Source organism: Protopterus annectens, chromosome 15.part0 (assembly GCF_019279795.1).
Source record: "Protopterus annectens isolate FY-2018-M chromosome 15.part0, PAN1.0, whole genome shotgun sequence".
NCBI lineage: Eukaryota > Metazoa > Chordata > Ceratodontiformes > Protopteridae > Protopterus > Protopterus annectens.
This window is the reverse complement of record NC_056749.1, coordinates 590,046,564-590,068,236: the sequence shown is the minus strand read 5'-3', so window position 1 is coordinate 590,068,236 and position 21,673 is coordinate 590,046,564. Positions and strand designations below refer to the sequence as shown.

Here is a 21,673-nt window from a genome sequence, read left to right as displayed (position 1 = left end):
AAAAGAAGGATTGGTCCTGAGGGACACCCTGTCCGGGTAAAATGTAATAAATGGCTCCACAGCCATGAGAGCCTGTAGTTCTGAAACCCTTCTTGCTGAAGTGATTGCCAATAGGAAAGCTGTTTTCCAAGATAAAAATGTTATATCTGCAGTAGCTGCTGGTTCAAAAGGAGGCAGGGTGAGTTTTTCCAGCACAAAATTAAATTGAGGTCCCATGCAGGAATTGGTGATCATCTGGAAGGCCATAAATTTTTGGCCCCTCTAAGATACTGTTTAAGCAGAGGATGAGAAAAGAGGGGAGGCTCCGTGTTGTAATAGGCCGAGATGGCAGAGGCATGGATTTTTATTGAAGAAAAAAATAGGCCCTTGTCAAGCATCTCAGTCAAATATTGTAAAATCTGAGGGATATTTGGCTTTGCTGTGTCCGTTCCTTGTGCTTGGTTCCAAGCACAGAATCTCTTCCATTTATCAGCATAAGATTTTCTGGTACTAGGCCTTCTGGCTTCCAAAATGACATCCATCACAGATTTACTGAGAGGTGTTGTTTGAATAATTAAATGATCAGCCATGCTGCAAGGTTCAGAGTTTGGAGCTGAGTGTGCAGAATTTGATTGTTCTGCTGAGACAGTAGATGAGGTATTTGAGGCAAGTACCAAGGAGGGAGTTGAGACATATTACTTAAAATTAGGTACCAGTGCTGGCGAGGCCAGTCCGGAGCAAGTAGGATCATTTTTGGTTTTACCTGTCTGACCTTTAATAAGACTTTGTAGAGAAGAGGCAGAGGGGGGAAAGGCATAGACTGATAGGTTTTTACAACTGAAGGATGGGGCATCCACTTTCCGTGCTTGTCTGTGATAAGTCATTGTGCAGAATCTGTCCAGTTGATAGTTTTGGGGAGAGGCAAATAGAACTATGTCTGGGCTCCCCCATTTCTGTGTTACCATGCTGAAGATTTGTGGGTCCAGTTTCCACTCGTGCAGGTCCATAAGATTTCTGCTTAGGTCGTCTGCCAGAGTATTTTGTTTTCCTGGCAGAAATTGAGCTTGAAGATGTACTTGGTAAGTCAAAGCTGTGTTCCACAATGCCATGGCTAGTCTGCAAAGGGGGTAGGAATGTGTACCCCACTGCTTGTTTATGTACTACATAACCGTGGTGTTGTCCGTCTTTTTCAGTAGTTGTCCTGGATGAAGTAAGTCCTTGAAGGCTGTCAGAGCATTCTGAACAGCTAGCATCTCTTTCTGGTTGATATGCAGATGCATTTGTTTTGGGCTCCATTTGCCCTGAATGCATCTCCCTGTCAGGTGCCCCCCCCCCAAGCATAGTCTGATGCATCTGTAGTTAGCGTTTGGGTGGTAGGGGGTAGAGTGAATGACAGTCCCTTGTTTTGGTGACATGTTTCTGCCCACCAAAGGAACTCCTGTTGTAGGCAGGGAATGAGAGGAATCATTGTTTTCAGACTGTGACAATGTTGACTCCATAAACCTTTTAGGTACCATTGAAGTTTCCTCATATGCAGTCTTGCACATGGAATTAGTAGAATGCAGGATGCCATGAACCCCAAAGCCTGCAGAATTTGTCTTGCAGATAACTGGGTTTTTGTTGCCATCTGTTTGAAGTATGTTGTCAGTTGCCTTTGTTTGTCTGGCGTAAGGTAAGCCATCTGGGCAGTTGTATTCAAGCTTGCACCCAGGAATGTAATTATTTGAGAGGGTACCAGTTGGGATTTCTTTTCATTTATTGTGTACCCTAGGCATGTTAGAAGCCTTTTTACAAATGCCAAATGTTGAAGAAGAGTGTCCTTGTTCTCTGTTTGAATGAGACAGTCGTCCAGATAAGGATAAATTTGTATGCTTCTTTGTCTGCAGAATGCAATTACTGGTGCCAGGCACTTTGTAAAGAACTTGGGTGCAGTAGATAAGCCAAAGGGCAGTGCAGAGAATTGGTAATGCAAAAAGCCTCCCTTGAAGCAGAGGTATCTTCTGCACAATTCCCTTATTGGGATATGCAGGTATGCCTCTTTTAAGTCTAGAGTCACTAACCAAGCGTTCCTGCCCAGCATAGGCAGTAGCTGTTGTAAAGTTAGCATTTTTAATTTTAGAATGTCCAGAAATGTGTTCAAAATCGATAAGTCCAGAATTGGACACCAGGCATTGTCTTTTCTGGGTACCAGGAAAAGTCTTGAATAAAAACCTTGTCCTTTTTCCTTTTCTGGCACTGGTTGAATAGCCCTCATATCCATGAGGGACGTAACTTGTTTCTGAGCCTCTGCCCACTGATTTTGTGGCAGATTTGGCCAACCGTTTGGAATTGGCAAAGTATGGAAATGAAATATGTACCCCTGGGATACTATGTTTAATATCCACTTGTCCTGGGTAATTAACTGCCAATTTTGAGCATGAAGTGCTAATTTTCCCCCCAAGGGGCTGCCAAAAGATAAGTGCTTGGTGAAGGTAGAGGAAAGTCATTGAGACTGCTTACTGTAAGGTTGTGCTTTGTTTCCTCCAGATTTGGAGGTGGAGGCACCCCATTGCTTTGACCTGTAAGAACACTGTGATTGGTATCTAGAGCCTTTTGAGTGCCTGGATTTGCCTTGAGAGGCTCTGTTGGACACAGGAAAGGACCAATTTTTAGTAGGCCAGTGTGAACCTGGGTGGCTGCACTTGTAAGAAATCTTTTACAGTTTGCATATATTTAGCTTTGTCTTCCATTTTCTTTAAAACCTCTTCTGCCTTATTACCAAACAGAGTATCATGCTGCAAAGGGGCATCCAACAATTTAGCTTTAACATGATCAGGCAGATTTTGCTCCTTGAGCCAGGCATGCCTTCTAATCACAGATCCAGTAACTGCGGCCCTGCAAGAGGCCTCCAAGGAATCAAAACCACATTGCAAAGTATGCTTTCCAACCTGTTCTGCTGAATGCAGTAATTCCTGTAATTCTTTATTTTCCACACAATCAGAAATCAACATCATTTTCTGTTTCAATAAGCCCATAACATGCTGTTGATATTTAAGCATATGAAACTGGCAGTTTAAGGCCCTAATTGCCAAGGTTGCAGACGTATAAACCTTCTTTCCCCATCTATCCAGCGCCCTGGAATTTCTATCAGAGGGGGTAGGATTTTTGGCTGTAGAGGCCTTTACATCTTTGGGACCCCATGAGATAGTCTCAGGATCAGCAGCAGGATTTTTAAATAGAAATTTGTGGGAGTCAGGAACCCTGTAATATCTGTCTGGCTTACTAGGAGCTGGAGGTAGGGAATCAGGAGCCAAGCTTGATTCCGAAAACACATCATCAACAATGTCTAATACAGGGGGTATTACCAAAGGCCTATGCTGAGTAAGAAGGCGGAAATCCCTAAGCCTCTTTTTTGATTCAGAGAAATCCTGACTCTCCCAATGAAAATGTTCCCTTAAAGTATGCAAGGTTTCTCCAAAAGAATAATCCTCAGGAGGAGATGCAGATGGGATGGATTCTTCTGCATCAGAATCCTCATAGGGAGGAATAGAAATGGAAACCTGATCTGAAGATTCATAATCAGTGTCTTGCCTAGGCCTCTTAGCAGGGTGGGGTTGGGAACCCCTGATCAAGGTAATTAAGTCCTCAGCCATTTTGATCTGTTTTTTAGGCATAGGGGCCTGAGCACGTGGCTCATGCATCGGTTTTTTTAGACATAGAAGATGTTTTTGATCTTGTTTTTGAGGCTGGCGTCGGTTTTATATTAAAATGTTGAGGCCTGAAAACACCCTCAGAAGCCGGTGCCTGCTCAGCGGCTCCGGACCCATCCAAGGGAGAGACATCCGCGGGTTCAATACTCTGAGAATCTTGCGGCATACCAGACTCCGCATGGGTCTTGGTAGAGGCCTGCGACTCAAAAGTAGCGGGTATCAGGGGCTGCGAAAGCACCTGAGTACCGGCGAACCGGCGACTGGCTTAGGAGAAGTTTCGTCGTCGGTTTTGGACCTCGACGGTCTGTCTCTGTCTTTTTCTTTGCACTTTTTGTGAACTCCAGTAGTCAGATTGCTAACCAACGTCATTTCAGGGTAATTAAATCTGGATCCAAAATATTTTGAAGCAAAAATATACCGATGCTTAATAGTGCGTTGGTTAAATCTAGCACAAAACCGACAGCAAGGCATCTGGGCCTAGGCAAGGAATACAGTACAAATGAAAATCCTTATGAGGTATTTGCTTCCCACAAGTAATGCAATTATTAACTTTTACTGACATCGGTAAGGAGCAAGAAAAAGTTTCTCCAACAGGGGTACTTAGCTTTAGTTGAAGACTTCGGTTCTGAAACTCGAATGCGAAAATTTCAGGAGTTGGCCGACTGGCACTTGCGAACTGCTTCTGCTTCGGGCACCGTGCGGCAAGAAAGACTGAATAAAATGGCATCGGCTGCATGTTCTATACCCCTGATGACCTGATGTCATGGAAGAGGAGACAGCAACTGACGCAGAACCCAAGACTTTGTTATTCAGGCCGACTGAGGGCAACCTGCCAGCAGATTACCCAAATGTAATGACTGCAACAGTGAAACACGAAGAACATCCAGAAAATGTAAACCAGGTACAACAAAGTACTAAAAAGCACCTGTAATCTTTGAGACTTGGAATCTGATGTGAAGGTTTAGAAAGAAAGGTCTTGGATAGGTCTTCACGTTCCTTCTTTTTTTAGCATTAGAAAGATATTTGAATTAAATCCTTGCCCTGTTAGGTCAGGGGAATAGGTTCTATAATCCCAATACAGCATCTAATCTAAAATAGGATAGAAGAGGGAGGTTTGATTGGCTGGATGAAGAGAAATCCCATGAAAAGTAGGAAATTCCACTGCCAGTTGTAAGCTTTTTGAATGTTTCTCAGAACACAAGTGTCTAAAGTTATCCTGTTCCACAGAGCACAGTGAACACCCAGACTAGGAAAGCTTTGCAGGATTGCTAGGATGGGGAGGGGAAAGAACATGAAAGGACATATAGTAAATCTATTTCTTCAGACTGTCCTTACTTATAGAATGACCCTCTTTTCTTCTTTGAACCTCCCTACCATTGCTTTCTGAAGTTTTGTTTGCCTGTGCCTTGCTGGGGATACTTATTCATTTCATGGAAAAGGAACATGACTGAAAGAAAAATTTCTACTACATTTTGGAAAGGAGGGATAAAAATCTAGGTAACCCCCCTGAATTAGCTTTTCCCCTTTCCTCCAAGCTTTTGAGGACCCCAGCAGAGTAAGGGCCAAATTACACCTGTTTATCCAGAGGAGCATTCAGGATCACAGCCAGACAAAACGTATCAATGACCCAGTGGCAACTGCTCTGGAAACGGTACAAGCAGTGTCATCAGCATATTTTAGGGTATGTTTGATTACCTAAGACACAGTGGATACTAATGAATTCAGAAATGCCTTAGTCTCTGAAGAAGAGAGGTCAGCAATTAACTTTCTCATACTGTCCAAGGACACCAGCTAAAACTTAGATGTGAGCCTGACAATTCACTGTTCTAAAGACCAAAGTGGAAGGAGTACAAACTTTCTTCCCAACCTATCAAGGCTTTCCCCGGCATGTCAGAAAGAATAATACTAGCTACTGTTGGGAGTTAGGCAGAAGCAGAGTTTGACAGAGAAATTACTGCACGGTCTGTCCTGAGGGTAGAAAAAAAAAAAAGGACTGTGTGTGTGGGACTGAGGCACATTATATAATTTATCAGACCTTCTAGGAGCAGATGGCTGACTGTCAGGCAAACTGCTGGCTGTAAGGAAAGCATCCTCTAAGGCTGGAAAGACAGGAGCAACAGCTGCAGGCTGAAGAAAATCCACCTGCAACAAATTACAATATCTTTGTGGGAGTTATGGGATTTACTTTGTTCCCACTGAAAAAGACTTTCATTCTGGCAATAGTATCAGCATAGTACAACTCTTCAGGATGGAAATCTGAAGAACAACCTTCCTCAGGGTCACAGTCGCCATATTATGGAGTGGGAATTTGAGAAACAAGTCTAAATCCTGTCCCTTAGACTCAGGATCAGAATATGAGACAGGATTTTTTTTCCTTTTTAAATGGGGGGGGCTAAGCCTGTAAGGACTGAAAAGCTTAAAATAAATCTTTACCAAAGCCCAGCCAGTCTTCCTTATCTGCTTTAGGACAAGACAAAGGTCTAAGTTTATGTTTTCATTTTCTGGAAGACCCTTCCCAGAAAAAGAGTGGCCTGAAGGACAGCTCCCTCCCTGGGAATGAAGCTCCTCAGAGCATCACACAGTCCTTTCCCAGATGCCAGCATGAGTGGTTCTCCCTTACACAATAAGGGCAGCTGAACAGCTGAGAGGATGCACCTGCTTCCAGATCTTTAGTGGCTTCCGAAGGAGCAGAACCAGAAGGACCAACAGAAAGTGATGAGCAGAATGAGGAACAACAGATGGCCACAGCCCGCTCACTCATTAGTGGTTGAGACTAAGAGGAAGCTGGAGTCAAGACCAAAGGTCCCTGGATAATTTTTCTGTTCTTGTGGTTCAGGGAGGGAATGATCGAGTTACTGGGATCCAGGTCCATGTCTTTGCTGCAAAGGGTGTCTGAGAAGAGATTATGGAGCTAAAAGAGTAGTTCTTACCACCTGACAGAAAAGTAAAGTTCTCAGATAAACGTTTTAGTGACAACCAAACACACTAGCCCCCAGTCCCTAACAACACTTTTAGACAAAAAATTAAAACTTTGCATCAAAATCATGATAAATTATAAGAAAATACCCACAGGAACCCTGGGCCATCTGCTTACCAAAAAAGGTATCTGACAACTGGGTAGCAAAGCTTAGGACAGTTGGTGAAATAACCTGACAGAAATAAGTTTTGATGTAAACATTTTTAAAGACAGACCCCAAAACCACAAGCCCTAATCAACAGCCACAGGTTTTTGACAAAAAATAAAATAAATAAATCTTTTCTTCCCCAAAAATCAATTTGAAAAAATTTCTCAAAAGGAATCATGACCAGTGTGAGGTAAAATTTTAATGACAACCATTTAAAATGTCATTTGTAGCATTTAGCAAATATATCTTACAGAAAAGAACAACTTTTCTTCACAAAAAATAGGTATTTATATGAACAGCTTTGGTGAAGCACTAGTCAACGATCGATCACTCAAAGCTAGTAGGGAAGAGTGCACTTCAGTGGCAAGAAAGTTCTGAACTTTAGATATGCTAGCCACAGCCTTTATACTCATCGTTTTGAGCTCTACAATGGTTGGGATACCTGAAAGGTGCCTTAAAAGTTTGGAAGCTAGCCAGTTTGTCCAGTTCTTGGCAGTACAACCCATATAGCTTATGCTACTGAAACCATGATCTAATGATGAACATCAGTTGATACTGTTTGTGCATCTTTTTTGTTTTTTTACAGGCAGACTAAGCCATTCGGAAAATATTATAATTCATGGAGGAAATACCTTAAATTCAACGACTTCAAATAGGCAGTACTCATCGATTTGGTCTTTTGCAGCTTCGATGTTGTTTATGCCACCCCGGCGGATGCGACTTACATATTTGCCATTATGAGCTTTGAGAACGATCTTGCCGTCCTGGATAAACAGCTGGAACTCACAGAAAGCATCTGGCATCTCTTTGGTTGGCTCTATGTAGTCACTACCACGGTAGTGGACATGGCTAACGTACTTGCCCTGAGGTGTCATGATATAAATCTTTCCTTTTGAAGCTGGAAGCACCCAAAACTGGCAGAGCATGTCAAGGCTAGATTTTGCTGCTTTAATGATGCTTCTACCTCGATTATTAACAATACTCCAGAAATGCCCATTGTCTGCCTTGAAAGCAATGATATCTTGTGGAATCATGTTCTTCTGTTAGAAACAAAGCAGAAATTACAGACTAAGTAAAGAGCAAAAAAACATGATGAGCTCTGCACAGACACTTCACTACCTATATTACAGTTAATGCGCTACTTATGCATATAGTCTTAAAAGAGAAATTAATCAATAATTAAACAAGTTATTTTTTTAAATCAGAACACTGTATTCTACGGTTCAAATTTACCATAGTTATTTAGCAGTCATATGGTTGGACCTAAAGATGTACTTTAATAAAAAATGTGATTCTCTGACATTTTCAATAACTAAATAACTACATTTTCAGTTGTATATTTGTGAATGATGCTACTATAATTAACTTCCTTTGAAAGTATCAAATGAGTTCCTGTTTTCAAGAAAACTTTAGTCAATCATTTCAGTATCAGAATCTATTATTTATTAAGTTTCCAAACACAGCAGTACACAACATTCATATGCAAGAAATTACCAGTTAAATTCAGATGTTATAGATTTGTCTCTCCCATTGTGCTACTACTTACATTTCTTAAAATGTATCAAACTCAGTAAAAGCATGAAATTGTTGGGTCAATGAAAATGTGCCCTTTACCATACAAAATTCATTTTTTTTCCTCAGTTTTTATAAATTTCTACAAGATAAATGGACACTCCTCTTTGATGTACTGGACCTCTAAACCAACTCTGCCACTTACCTGCAGGTTACAGAGATTCCATTTAATTTCCTGGTAATCTCCCTATGTGGGGTGCTTGACGTATGTACACTGCACCAACAATCCCTCCTCTGAAGCAGTTATTGTAAGACATCTCCAGAAGGTGAGGCACATATACCAGCTGGAAGTGATCTGGAATGAGCAGCCTCTGTCTAACCAGCTTAGCCTGGATACAATGCTAACTCCTCGCTGTGCAATATTATCAGCGGAAAGGGGTTGCATTCTCAGTCCTGTGCATACGTGTTACTGCCCAAAGCTTCCAGTCAGTCTACTGGACTATCAATAAACTTGGTGGACTTTGGAAAGCCAAAACTTTAAAATACTAAAAGTGTAGAAAAACGAAGGTTAAAAGACTGAAAGTTCAGAATGCCAAGTGTCAGAAGACTGAAATTTAATGTGCAGATGTCTTAATACTGATATTGCTGTAGGAAAGACGTAGTTAGTGTTTGTAAATGCAGTACGTACCTCTAAATTTGTATAGGATGTATGTGAGCTAATATGCTGGACATTTCCTACAGCAGTGGATGTGTGTGCCGTACAACAAGTTAAGGAAACGGTGTATGCCCTTTTCTCCACTGTAGTCAGATCCTGGAGTTGGTATATATAGTATGACCCTATTAATTATTCGAATGTTTTAAAGTTCAAATGTCATATGGTCGACACCATATGATCTAACTTTAAAAAGTTCAAAGGTGAAAAGCAACGGCTCCATATGGTGCAGAATGGGAAAATTTCCCTTTTCTGCACAGAAATGCGATCTCGGAGTTGGTATATTTAAGTAGGGGGGGTGGGGGGTGCAGGGGGAGATTACCTCCCTGCTCAGAGCATAGAGGTAAAGTTTTTTTTTTTAATTTTTTATTATATTTTCGATGTTTCAAACTTCGCTCATATGTTGTCGAACATATGAGATTCGAAGTTATGAAACTTCAAATATATAATATAGACCTTATATGGTTGGGGGGAATGTGAGGCACAGCCCCCCCCCCCACTTCAATTGGTTTTAGATAGTCCAGTTTGTTGAGGGAAGGTTATTTAGTAGTTATTTAATGCTGTAAAAAAGCTGTTTTGTGTTTTGTGGTATATAGTGTTGTGTTTTACTTTGTATAGTATTGCTTTGGTGAAGTAGGTTATGTGTGCGGTTTGTGCATTCAGGTTCAGTATTTTGGGCTTCGTTGTTGTGCAGTTTCAGTATTATATGATTTCTGCTTTCTGGTCTTGATCTTTTGGTATTCGATTATGTGAAGTTTTGGTATTTAAAAGTAGATCCATATATATATATATATATATATATATATATATATATATATATATATATATAGATATAGATATCAAAAACTATTGATATCAAAAATTATTAAGTAAACAATTAAAAAACCTAACAAAAAAGATGAGATCAATTTTTGTCAGGTTTTTTTACTGTTTACTTTGGATGTTGCAAGTGCTTTATTACACTAAACTGCAGACTTTTACATCAAAGTCATCTATGGGTTTACTGATGCTTCTGAAGTTAGGGAAAGCAAATGAAAGAGAGAACTATTTTGTTAATGTCCCTTGCTGTGTGCATGTGTGTACATTTTTTTTAACCATTCACCTTTAAACTTAAACCTTAGATAACATAGATGAAAAACTGGATTTCATTACAAAGTTCTGATGTAGAAGCATCCTTTAAACGTGATCTAAGATGAAGGAAACCATCAGATAATAATAAATAACTTTGAAATTAAAGTTTGCAGTTAGGTACCATAAAGTGATTTGATGCAGAGCAGTTCATATATTAAGTATGTAATTGGGTTTCTCCACTTTGGTACATTATTCAGACTAAACATAAAGTAAAACTAAGAATACAGGAACATTAAATAATATAAGAAAAACAAGTTGTCAAAATTTATAGCACTGCACGAAGTCCATAATGGAAATATAAATAGTTTCAGATTTTGTGTTTTGGTGCATATAAGTTTGACACATGTTAGAGCGAAAGTGTTTGCTTTGAATAAAATGGAACCAAGAATGATTTTAAAGTATATCAGTTTGAAACCATTAAGTTTAAACACTGAAATTAATTGGGAGGTATTAATATTCCTTTAAAATGTTGCAGTTAATCATGTGGTTATGCTAACTGAATAATTACTTGCATTGCGAAAAAGTACTTATTAGTTGCTGTTTAAATGTTCTGTTTTACTTCCTAAAAAGTGAATACCCAAGACGCTAAGGTAATACACTTGTTTAGACCACACTTTCTAGCAATGTGTTTGCTATTTTGTATTTGCTTAAGATGGGTTTAAATGTCCTGTTGTGTTTCTTTGCTGCATATACTAAAGGAAAACCAAATTACCACATTTTTAATGGAAACACTGCAAACATTTTGATTGTTGTTATTTGAATTAATGGTTCTTTCTACCTAACTTAAGTTATGGTTTCTATTTTCAAGCAGAAGGGCATAAGGCGGTGTTTCATTTATAAAGAGATCACACTCATCAACTTCATAGGAAAAGTGCATGTCAGGATACTGGAAGAAAATACATCATCCAATAATTCAGCCGCTGGTTCAGGAAGAGTAAAGCAGATTCCTTCCTTATCCATAAAAAACACTTTGTTCCCACACAGACACTGGAGGGTCACAGGAGTTCACCAATGCCATTTACATATGTTCTGTTGATTTGGGCACTGCATATGATAATGCACCCAAGAATGTCCTGTGGGAAGTGCTACAACAATGCTATATTACTTAAACTGGCACAGAATTTTCTGTTTATCGAACCAATGATGCTGTGAAAGATATTATTTGGATTCTAAATGTTGACCCAGCATGAAAGAGTGAGCCATGACTCCTTTAATAACAACAGAAAGAAGTGTTTCTCTGAAAGGAAAGTGCTAAATTATTATTTCCCACGGTTGCTTCATCCTAGGATGCCCTTCTGGAGTTTCATGTGATACGAGTCTTTCTTAAAAGTTAACTGCAAAAGTACATTTCAGTATTTTTTTTTTTTTTTTGTTTACTTGAAATGCTCAACGGATTTGATGGATTGGGAGCAATGAAGAAACCTTTTCATAAACTGCAGACAACAAGTGAGACAGTCTGCTACCCACCGTCAGTAAGTTGTCTATTCATGTCGCCTCGGACAGTTTTGCAACTGCTAATCATCAACATCATCAACCCTCTTGTTCCCATTTCCAACATGGGGTTGGGGTGTCACGTTAACTGTCGCCATCTTTCTTGATTCAATACCACACTCCTGCTTTCTTGACCATCTCAGATCTTTTCTCACACAATCCATCCAACTCTTTGCTGGATACATTAATTTCCTCTTGCTTTCTTCCTGTCTATCCCAAATTTTCTTCACCAGATTTTCTTCTGCATTTCTGCATATATGCCCAAACCACAATGATCTTGTTCTCTTTGATTTTTTCTGCTTTTGGAGCTAATTTGGTTCTGCTCTTATGTCCTTTCCTTCTTCATATGTCCACAATGTACATCCCACCACCCATCCCAAGTACTTCATTTCCATGACCACTAACTTCCTCATCTGCTCTGTCTTTACTTCCCAGGTTTCTGTACCATACAGTGGCCCTGTTCAAACCATTGTTTTGTACAGCTTACTTTTCAGCTTCTTTGGCATTCTTCTGTCATACATTACACCTGACACTCCAAGCCAGCTGGCTGCAGCCCCCCTGATGCTAGCTTTGACCTCTTCATTCAAACTTCCCTTCTCCTCAACCACCCCTCCCAGATAGTTGAAGCTGTTAACCTTTTCCACTATCTTCCCTTCTATCTCAATTCTCAACTTCTTCTGACTTCTCCAATTTGTTGCCATTACCACTGCCTTATCTGCACTGTTTCACCCCACGTGCCTTTAGTTTTGCATTCCATTCTCATATCCATTGCGCAGTTTTGCTCAGAGGCCAACTGTAATGCCACATTGTCTGCATACAGCAACTCTGGTTGATCTGTACCCTCCAACCTGTTTGCTAACATAATCCATCACCAGTGTGAAGAGCAGTAGGCTCAGAGTTGAACCCCGATCCACACCCACTCTCACTGGCAGCCCCTCTGGGAAACTGAACGTTGTTCGTACTTGAGTCACTGGGTCCTTGTACACAGCATGCACTAATTCTACCAGTGTTTCTGAGACTTTGAATCACTGAAGAAATGACCAAATCAGCTTTCTTCGGACTCTGTCATATGCTTTCTCCAAGTCTAGGAATGCCCATTTGGACTCTTTCCTCATCTCTAGCGTCTTTCTCAACTATCTGTATCACTGTAAACATTGGGTCAGTTGTGCAGCATCTTGATCTGAATCCAAAATGCTCATTTCCCATCTTACATTATACTACTCCGCATATCCGTTTATCAATCACCCTTTCCAAAACTTTCATGCAGTGTGACAGGAGTATGATACCTCTGTACTGCCCACAGTTATGTATGTCCCCTTTGGACTTGAACACTGGTACTAGTATGCTTATTCTCCAGTCATCTGGGATACACCTTTCTCTCCACACTGCTATGAGTAGCCTCAGGAGCCATTTCTCTCCTATCTCACCCAGCATCCTTATCATATCTGCTGTGACCTCTAACCTTGCTGCTGTCCCTGACTTCATTTCCCTTAGTGCTGCTCTTCCTTATTCTATGGTGGGCTCCTCCTCTTCTCTCTTAAAAATCAGAAGTAGGTACAGTTATTTTCAATCAGTGGTACTAGTAGCAGGACTAGTGATCCGACTTCTAATGCCCTCTGTCTTTTTAAACTTTTTTATACAAATATTTTCCCATATTATATGCATATTTCATTTGCAAAGTACATGGTTTATTTATTTTATTTATTTATTTATTTAGTTGAGTAGAGTGCTTTCTTATTCAATTATAAAAGCTTAAAGCTGTTTGTTTATTACTTTATGTAATGGGCAATTAGACAAAACTGTTAAATTATAACTGCTGGCTTCCAACTTTTGAAGACAGGCTATTCAACCAAAATTACCATAATAACCAATGTTAACAGCACAGTTGTCTCATTTTAAGACTGAACAGTGATCATTCACTGGGTGTGCCAAATTGTTCTGCCTGGAGGTGGCATGTTACCATAACATCAGGACTGGATAATAGAGCTGGAAAGGGCGTTATTAGCTTGTTCCTGGATATGATTTTGTTCATGAAAACCAAAACTGCCGCTTGGGCACAAATGGCTGAAGCAGAGATGGGCACTGAAAGTGCCTATCACAGAGCTTAGGATCCACAGGGGGGTCCTCCCCATAAAGCTCGACAGATCCTAGTTTGATTTACCACATCTGTGATAACAGAACCTATTCTGACTAAAGTCTAGAGACCCTGCAGAAACCTATAAAGTGGAGATACTAAAGTGTATATTCACAAGGACTTTTCCCTGTCTAAGCAGAGGAAGCAGGCAGCATTTACATCTGTCCAAAGACAATTCAAAAAAAGCAATTTAAGACACTTTGTCCAGCTTGATACAAGATCTTTTTTTCCAAAAGAAGTAAACCTTTTTATAGACTCAAGAGGAGGCCTTGTAATTTTTAGACTCTGAGGGTGAACAAGGAACTGAAGTGGAAACATCTCAACAAATATACCAGCCTACAGATGAGCAAAGGCTACTGACAATGGAATCCAGAGGCTCTGTGGATGTTTTACCATTGTACTCAACCTTAAAACAGAAAGCAGGTGAAAAGAATAAGAAGTGTGGAAACAGGAACATACAATGGATGCAACAGCCTTCAGATGAAAATGAAGACACTTATTATACACTGTTTTTGTATTATTAAAAGGCTTTCATATTGTCTTTATATACTTGAGAGGTGACAGAGATGGGGAGTGAGTCCATGGGGTTACTTTTTTTGACACTCATGTACTGTTTAAAAGGGGGATGAATAAGCTAATGTAAAGGTGATCTTGACCATAGATATGTCGTTAACAGTTTTAAATTCAAATAATTATTTTTTTTCCTTATACAATGGCTGCCATGACAAGTGTACATTAACGGTAAAAAGGGTATAAACAGTGTATCTGTGAGTGTGATTGCAAAGCAGGGTATTGACAGGTGAGAACCCCATAACAGTTGATACAATCAACCCCTGCAGGGTAGTGCTGTTGGAATGACATATTGGCTAATCTCCCACAAGTGGAATCTGTTAAACAGAGTAGCAAATGAAGAGCTGATGTGTATGTGTGTGTGTGTGTGTGTGTGTGTGTGTGTGTGTGTATATATATGTATATATATATATATATATATATATATATATATATATATATATATATATATATATATATATATGTATATATATATATATATATATATATAAATCAGTGGATAGGAATGATGATATTAGCCTCAGGGAAAAGAAGCATAGATCAGCTAAATAATGTTTGAAGAGTGTATCCATGTGAAACAAAATGCAAACCACGAAAATACTTAAGTTGGAATGTAAACAGTTTGAATAATCTTGAAAAGATGGATAAAGTATTGAACACACTCAGACAGAATGCAGACTTTGAAGCCCAGCAGGAAACACATCTCCATCATAAGGCATACCATAAACTGGTAAGATGATGACAGGTAGCTCAAGTTACTCAGGGCTAGGAGGAGAGGGCCAATTCTCCTGAAACACAGAACTGTGCCATTTCAAGGGCTGGGTACACTGGAAGACAGGAACAGGCATTATGTAGGGGTAAAAATGAGAATAATAAACAGTATAGATTACAGTGGCATTATTACACATACCACCAAAAGCAGGGTTCCAGGTGATCCATAAAAGGATCTTGGAAATAACGTTTTCCAGGAGGGTCATCTTTTAATAACTGGAGATTAGAATATGACCTTTACAAGCTCGGAAGTTATGGGAAGAAGACTAAACTCTCACTTAAAAGCAGTGAAGGCAACTAGAAAATTGTTAAATATATTAGGGTTACAGGACATATAGTTAAGCACACGCAGTAAAGGTAAACAAGAATTTACCTATTATTCATCAAGGTCCTGGATAGATAAAGACTTTATAAAAAAGGAACATGAGGACAGGGTAGTGGAAGCTAGCACCAGTCCTATTACTGTTTCAGATCGTGAGTAACTGTGTGTTAAGTTACTTAGTTCAGCCCCAGCGCCGGGACAAAAACAGGTGTTTTCTTGCACATCAACTGTAACAGCTAACAGTAAAGGGACTAGAGCAGTTGACAGACTAGTGTTGAGTATTGGGAAACATTTAATTAAGAGGTTAAAACAGCAATACAACATTACAACAAAAAACAGTGTGATGGAACCTCTGATTACAGCAATTACACATGTAAAAAGGAATATGAGCACATATGTAGAAGAAGAAAGGATGAGAAAATTACAGAAGGATATACAATTTACAGAGGATGACAGGATTAATGAAAAAACATGTTGCATTAAGGACTTACATTACTCAAGTACCCCTAGGGTTATGAGGGCATTCAGTACCATACTAAGACAAGAGGTTGAAATAAACATACTACATATTATGGACTCAAGAACAAGTGAAGTTTTATAAGTATTTAAGAGGTACGACAGTAACCTTTACAAAACAGAAAGAGACGGGGAGAGGGTTGACATCTCATTTCAGGACTACTTGTAATGAGTAAACTTATTAGAAATGACAGATGCACAGAAAGAGGACCTCGCGGGATATATTACCTGTAACAAGGCAGTTGAAGCCGTTGGCAGGCAAAATGCAGAGATGTCATGAGAATCTAAAGGTTTACCTAGTTCCAAAGGTTCACAGGTATATACTACGCTAACAACCACCAGGGCTTTTAGAAGCCTGGCTGTACAACTCAAACCAGTTGTGTCCTTTTGTATCACGGGCATTTATTAGGAGGGGGAATATTATTTTGGAAGTTTCTACAGGTTATGTGGGAGGGGGTATGTTAGTTTGGGCGTTACTGTCTGCCTCTATCAGAGACATGGAGCCAGACCATCGGAGAATTAATTTCTCATCCACTAGTCAAGGCTACACTTAAATAGGGTTAGGGATGGACTCTGCTTCACATGGGTGGGGAGCCTGTTCCAAAGCATGGGATCCTCTGAGATACATATGTGTTTTGCCAACATGTCTTATTTGTGTCACAAGAAAAATTTAAATCCTTGCATCTAGTGGATCTGATGCTGTTTGGTTTGCTGATGTGCAAAAGGTCCATCAGAACTGGACCCAAGGATGCCTTGTATGGCAGGCATAGATCGACCGTCAGTACCTAGGAAACAGATACACAGATTTAAGGTGAGTCATATAGGACAATGTGTTTATATCACAAATTCTACTGGTAAAGTACCTTTGTGGCCTTTCCAACTGTTGTGTAAGTCTTCCTATAGATATCTGGAAATTGGGTGGAGCGTATCTAATAGAAAAATGGGTAGTACTCATGAATAAGATTCTAACAGAAGGAAAACTGACATATTAGTGGTAGGAAGAAATTATTGTACTATTCCCAAAGTAGGGTACAGAGCTAAAGCTTCCAGAGCTTTACAGCTTTATAGGTAAAAACTCAGTTAACAGTCCTTGCAGGCCATTTTAAGATTATTCAATTTCCCTTTTGGTACTCAAAATAATCTATCCCATTTGGTAACAGATTGACCTTGGCCATCCCATCATCGATAAAAAGAAGTTATGTACCTACCACAACGTTCCATGTTAGTTGTCTTCATCTCGCCTTCTTTCTTGCTGGTTGGTATCAGAGCCGGTCCTCAGCTCCGAATCGGCCATCTTCAATAGCTCGAGAGCTGTTTACTGGCTCGAGGCTACCCCTTACCCCATAATGCCTAGCGATAGCTACCCAGATCTCATTTGAAATAGCTAACTCCACACAGCAAGAGAATAAACCAGTCCAAATAATAGGTTGACTATACTTGTCATATTCTCCAAGTCAATAGAGGAAAAACAAGAGAACACTCAGCCAGTGAAACAGGAACTCGTCTTGGTCCACTAGGACAGGTGGACGGAGGGTGGGACGGAAGAAAGAAGGTGAGATGAAGACAACTAACATGGAACGTTATGGTAGGTACATAACTTCTTTATGTTAAGTTGTCTACCTCGCCTTCATTCTTGCTGGTTGGGACAGCGTCCCTAGCACCTAACATCCTGGGTGGCTCAGTGGAACAGACTCTTCAGAACAGTGGAACCAGAGTCAGCTCTGCTTCTGGAGACCATATCCAGCTTGTAATGAGAAATAAAGGTATGAGGGTTTGCCCACATGGCAGCTGCACAGATAGAATCTATGGGCAACCTAGACTGGAAAGCTACAGAGGTGGCCAAGGCCCTAGTAAAATGACCTTTAGATTTGATAGGTAACTCTGTTCCTTAACTGATAAATGAAAGTAATAGTGTGAGACAACCATCTAGACAAGGTTACCTTGGAAACTGGGAGACCTTGTTTGCCTAAGGCATAAGAAAGGAATAATTGGTCCGACTTCCTTATTTCTTTAGTTCTGTGCAGGTAAAAACGCAATGGTCTATGAACGTCCAATTGGTGTAGTTTGTACTCTGCCTTGTTGGTATGATTAGAGAAAAACACAGGAAGATCTATAGATTGGTTTAAATTATTTTCTGAGCAGACTTTAGGAAGAAACGAAGGATTAGTCCTCAGAGCAACCCTGTCCTTATGAAAAACCAAGTAGGGAGGACGAACATATAGTGCCTGAAGTTCGGAGACGTGTCTGGCTGAAGTAATAGCTACCAGAAAGAGTGTCTTCCAAGATAGAAACTTGATGGAGCAGGACGCTGCTGGTTCAAAAGGAGGCAGAATTAAGGAAGTTAGGACTAAATTAAGGTCCCAAGGAGGAGGGGGATCTCTCACTGGAGGCCTAAGAAGAGTTGACCCTCTCAAAAAAGCTTTACAGAGCTTATGAGACATAATGTTAGAATTTGACAAACCAACATGAAAGTTAGAAATGGCCGCTAATTTTACCCTGATCATAGCGGAAGCGGACCCGGAGTGAAACATTTGTGCTAGGAATTCCAGAATTTCGTGGACTGGGGCTGAAAAGGGATCCACATTCCTAGCCTCTGCCCAACAAGAAAAATGTTTCCATTTGCTAGCAGAAGTTTTCCCTCGTTGTAGACTTATGAGAGGAGACGATAATCTCTCGGACTGCTGGGGAAATGCTAGGAAGCCTGGCTAAGGTTTAGAAGTGGAGCAATCAAGCTGTGAGCTGGAGAGTTTGGAGGGATTGATGCAACCCGCCTGATTGATGAACCAGGAGGTATGGAAATGGGTCCAGAGTCCAGGGCTGATCGAGAAGGTAACGGTGCAGGAATGGGAACCATATCTGTCAAGGCCAGTAGGGGGCAATGAGGATCATTTTGCAACCCAACGATATTGCTTTCTGTATAAGTTTGGGTATCAGGGGAAAAGGAGGAAAGGCATAAAGAAGTCCCTGAGGCCAATCGTGGACTAGAGCGTCTCTGGGTATGTGACCCGGAAGCGGAAGAAGGGAGAAGTAGTTGCTGCATTTGCTGTTGAAGGGGGTGGCAAAGAGATCGCAGCAAGGCTGTCCCCATTTGCAGAAAAAAAGATTCGCAACTTCCTGATTCAGAGACCACTCGTGAGGCATGAGGATAGCTCTGCTGAGCCTGTCCGCTATGACGTTGGATCTCCCAGGGATGTGCGTCGCAATCAGAAAATGTTGGGAGGAAATCGCCCACTGCCAAAGTCTGAGTGCTTCTCGACACAGGGGGTAGGATCTGGTTCTGCCCTGCTTGTTGATGTACCACACCACTGACATGTTGTCCGTTTGAATAGCAATGGTCCCAGAAGGAAGAGAGTCTTGAAGAGCTTGCAACGCCAGGAGCACGGCTCTCATTTCCAGGACATTTATGTACAGATGGTACTCATGAGGTTGCCAAGTGCCTTGGACTGTCCTGCCCAGATAATGCCCCCCTCCACCCTATCAGGGAGGCGTCTGTCATCACTGTGGCTACGGGAGGGGGTTGTATGAAAGGTCTGCCCTGAGTAACTAGTGGGGAGACCATCCACCAAGAAAGATGTCTTTTGCATGCATCCGTGATCAGGATCATGTGAGTCATGGGTAGCTCTTGGAAAGACCACTGCGTGAACAGAAGCCACTGAAGAATTCTCATATGAAAGTGCGCTAGTGGGATTAGAAGAATGGCTGCTGCCATGGAACCCAGAGTTTGAAGGACATACCTGACTTGGATCCTTTTGTTCTGCATTAGAATTTGTACTTGCAGACAAATTGTGGACACCCTTTCTAGTGGTAGCCTTGCAAACATATTCCTTGTGTCTAAGTCTGCTCCTATGTAAGTGATAGATTGACAGGGCCACAAGGCAGATTTTTCTAAATTTATTGTAATGCCTAGCTGGATGCAGATTGTGATTGTGTAATCCCGCGCTTGTAGGAGTTGATGCCTGGTGGTAGCAATGAGGAGCCAGTCATCTAGCTATGGAAACACCTGGAATCCTTGACATCTCAGGTGAGCCGTGACCACTGCCATACATTTGGTGAATACCCTGGGGGCTGTGGTGAGACCAAAGGGCAGAGCTCTGAACTGATAATGACTGGCCCCCAGCCGGAAGCGAAGATATCTCCTGGAGCGCCTGTCCATCTTGATATGGTAGTACGCGTCCTGAAGATCTATCAAGCACATCCAATTGTCCTGACCCAGAAAGGGTAGAATGGACTGTAGCGTGACCATCTAAAACTTTGTTCTTTATACAGACCTGTTTAGTCTGCTGAGATCCAGAATCGGACTCCAGTCCCCTGTCTTTTCTGGTACTAAAATAAACCTGGAGTAAGCTCTGGATCTGTGCTGGTCTGCCGGGACTTCCTGGATGACTGTTTTTTCTAGCAGTTTTGAAACTTTTATTACTGCTTGCTCCTTCAGATTGGGTGGAACACCTGGAAGGGTTTTCTTTGACAGTAAGGGGGGTTGATGGAAGGGAACTTTGTAACCTCCAGATATAATGGACTGTACCCATCTGTCTTGTGTTAAATTTTGCCAGGCTTTTGGGTACAGTAAAAGTCTTCCCCCGACTGTCTCCAGAGGTGAGCAGCCGGGCAACCCTTCAGGGATGCTGAAAGGGCTTATCAGAGAAAGATTCCCTGTTGCCCTGGTTCTGCGGACCCCCACTGCCATGAGGGCGGCATCTATTGTTATTGTTTCCCCCTCTGCCTCTGGAGGAAAAATCGCTACCTGTGTCAGGCAAAGCTCCCTGAGATTTTCGGAACCACATCTTACCACTCTTCTGACCTTTGGGGTAAGGTCTAGAGGAAGTGGAAAAATGGACTACCACGGCAGAGAGAGTCTTGCCTTCTTGATCACACCTAGTCAAAGTGTCTTTCACCTGTGGTCCAAAAAGAAAAGAACCATCAAAGGGGGTGTTGGTAAAGGACGCTCGAAAGGGTTCCGCAAAGTTACACAGCCGCATCCACGCTTGCCTCCTAAGGGCCACACCCATACCCGCGGCTCTACTCGCCCCATCGGCTGCATAAGAAATGAGCATCATGGAAGAGTTAACTACAGAATTAAGTGTCACTAGCTGGGAAGCTAATTTGGCTTGTGCTCCCTCAGCTGTTGGATCTTGAAGGGCATCTCCGAACTCTTTAAGGAGACCCCTTTGAAGTCGGGTAAAATGACATAGGTAGTTCAGTGACCTCATGGAGAAGGTCGCTGAAGCGAACATTCGCTTCCCGTATCTGTCCATCGTCCTAGACACCTTGCTAGGGGGATGGACAGATGAAGAGGTCTCCGCTAACTCTTTTTTGGTGGCTGCTGCTACCACCATGGCATCAACAGGAACACCTTTAGAAAGGAATTGCTTATCCTGGGGTGCTGTAATGAATTTACCAGGTCTCCTCGGAGTTGGTTCCACTGTATCCGGAGCTGACCAAGCCTTTTGAGCCACCATTGCCATAAGTGGATTGAAAGGCGGAGAAACCCAGGAGGTGGAAGGTTGGGAACCGAAAGCATCCAGGAATACAGACTCATCCTTGGTAGGGGCTAGGGTATTCCAGTTCCTCCTCTGCCTAAGCATTTCCAGGATGTCTGAGAAGGAAACATCTTCAAAGGGGGATCTCGGGGACCCTTCCAAATCATCTAAGTCTGTATCAGAAGTGGCAGACTCAGGGGAGTCAATGTGCTTCCTCTTACACTTCTTCCGAGGGGGCTCCTCT

General features: G+C 41.4%; 1 protein-coding gene across 2 annotated transcripts in view; it reads right to left on the bottom strand.

Moving 5' to 3' along the window:
- The window catches only part of LOC122789938, a 354,444-nt gene that overhangs the window by 155,151 nt on the left and 177,620 nt on the right, over positions 1-21,673 (bottom strand). For both annotated transcript variants that reach the window (XM_044057414.1, XM_044057413.1), the window contains exon 4: positions 7,426-7,833. In XM_044057414.1, coding sequence (XP_043913349.1) covers positions 7,426-7,833 — 408 coding nt within the window. The remainder of the gene's footprint in view (positions 1-7,425; positions 7,834-21,673) is intronic.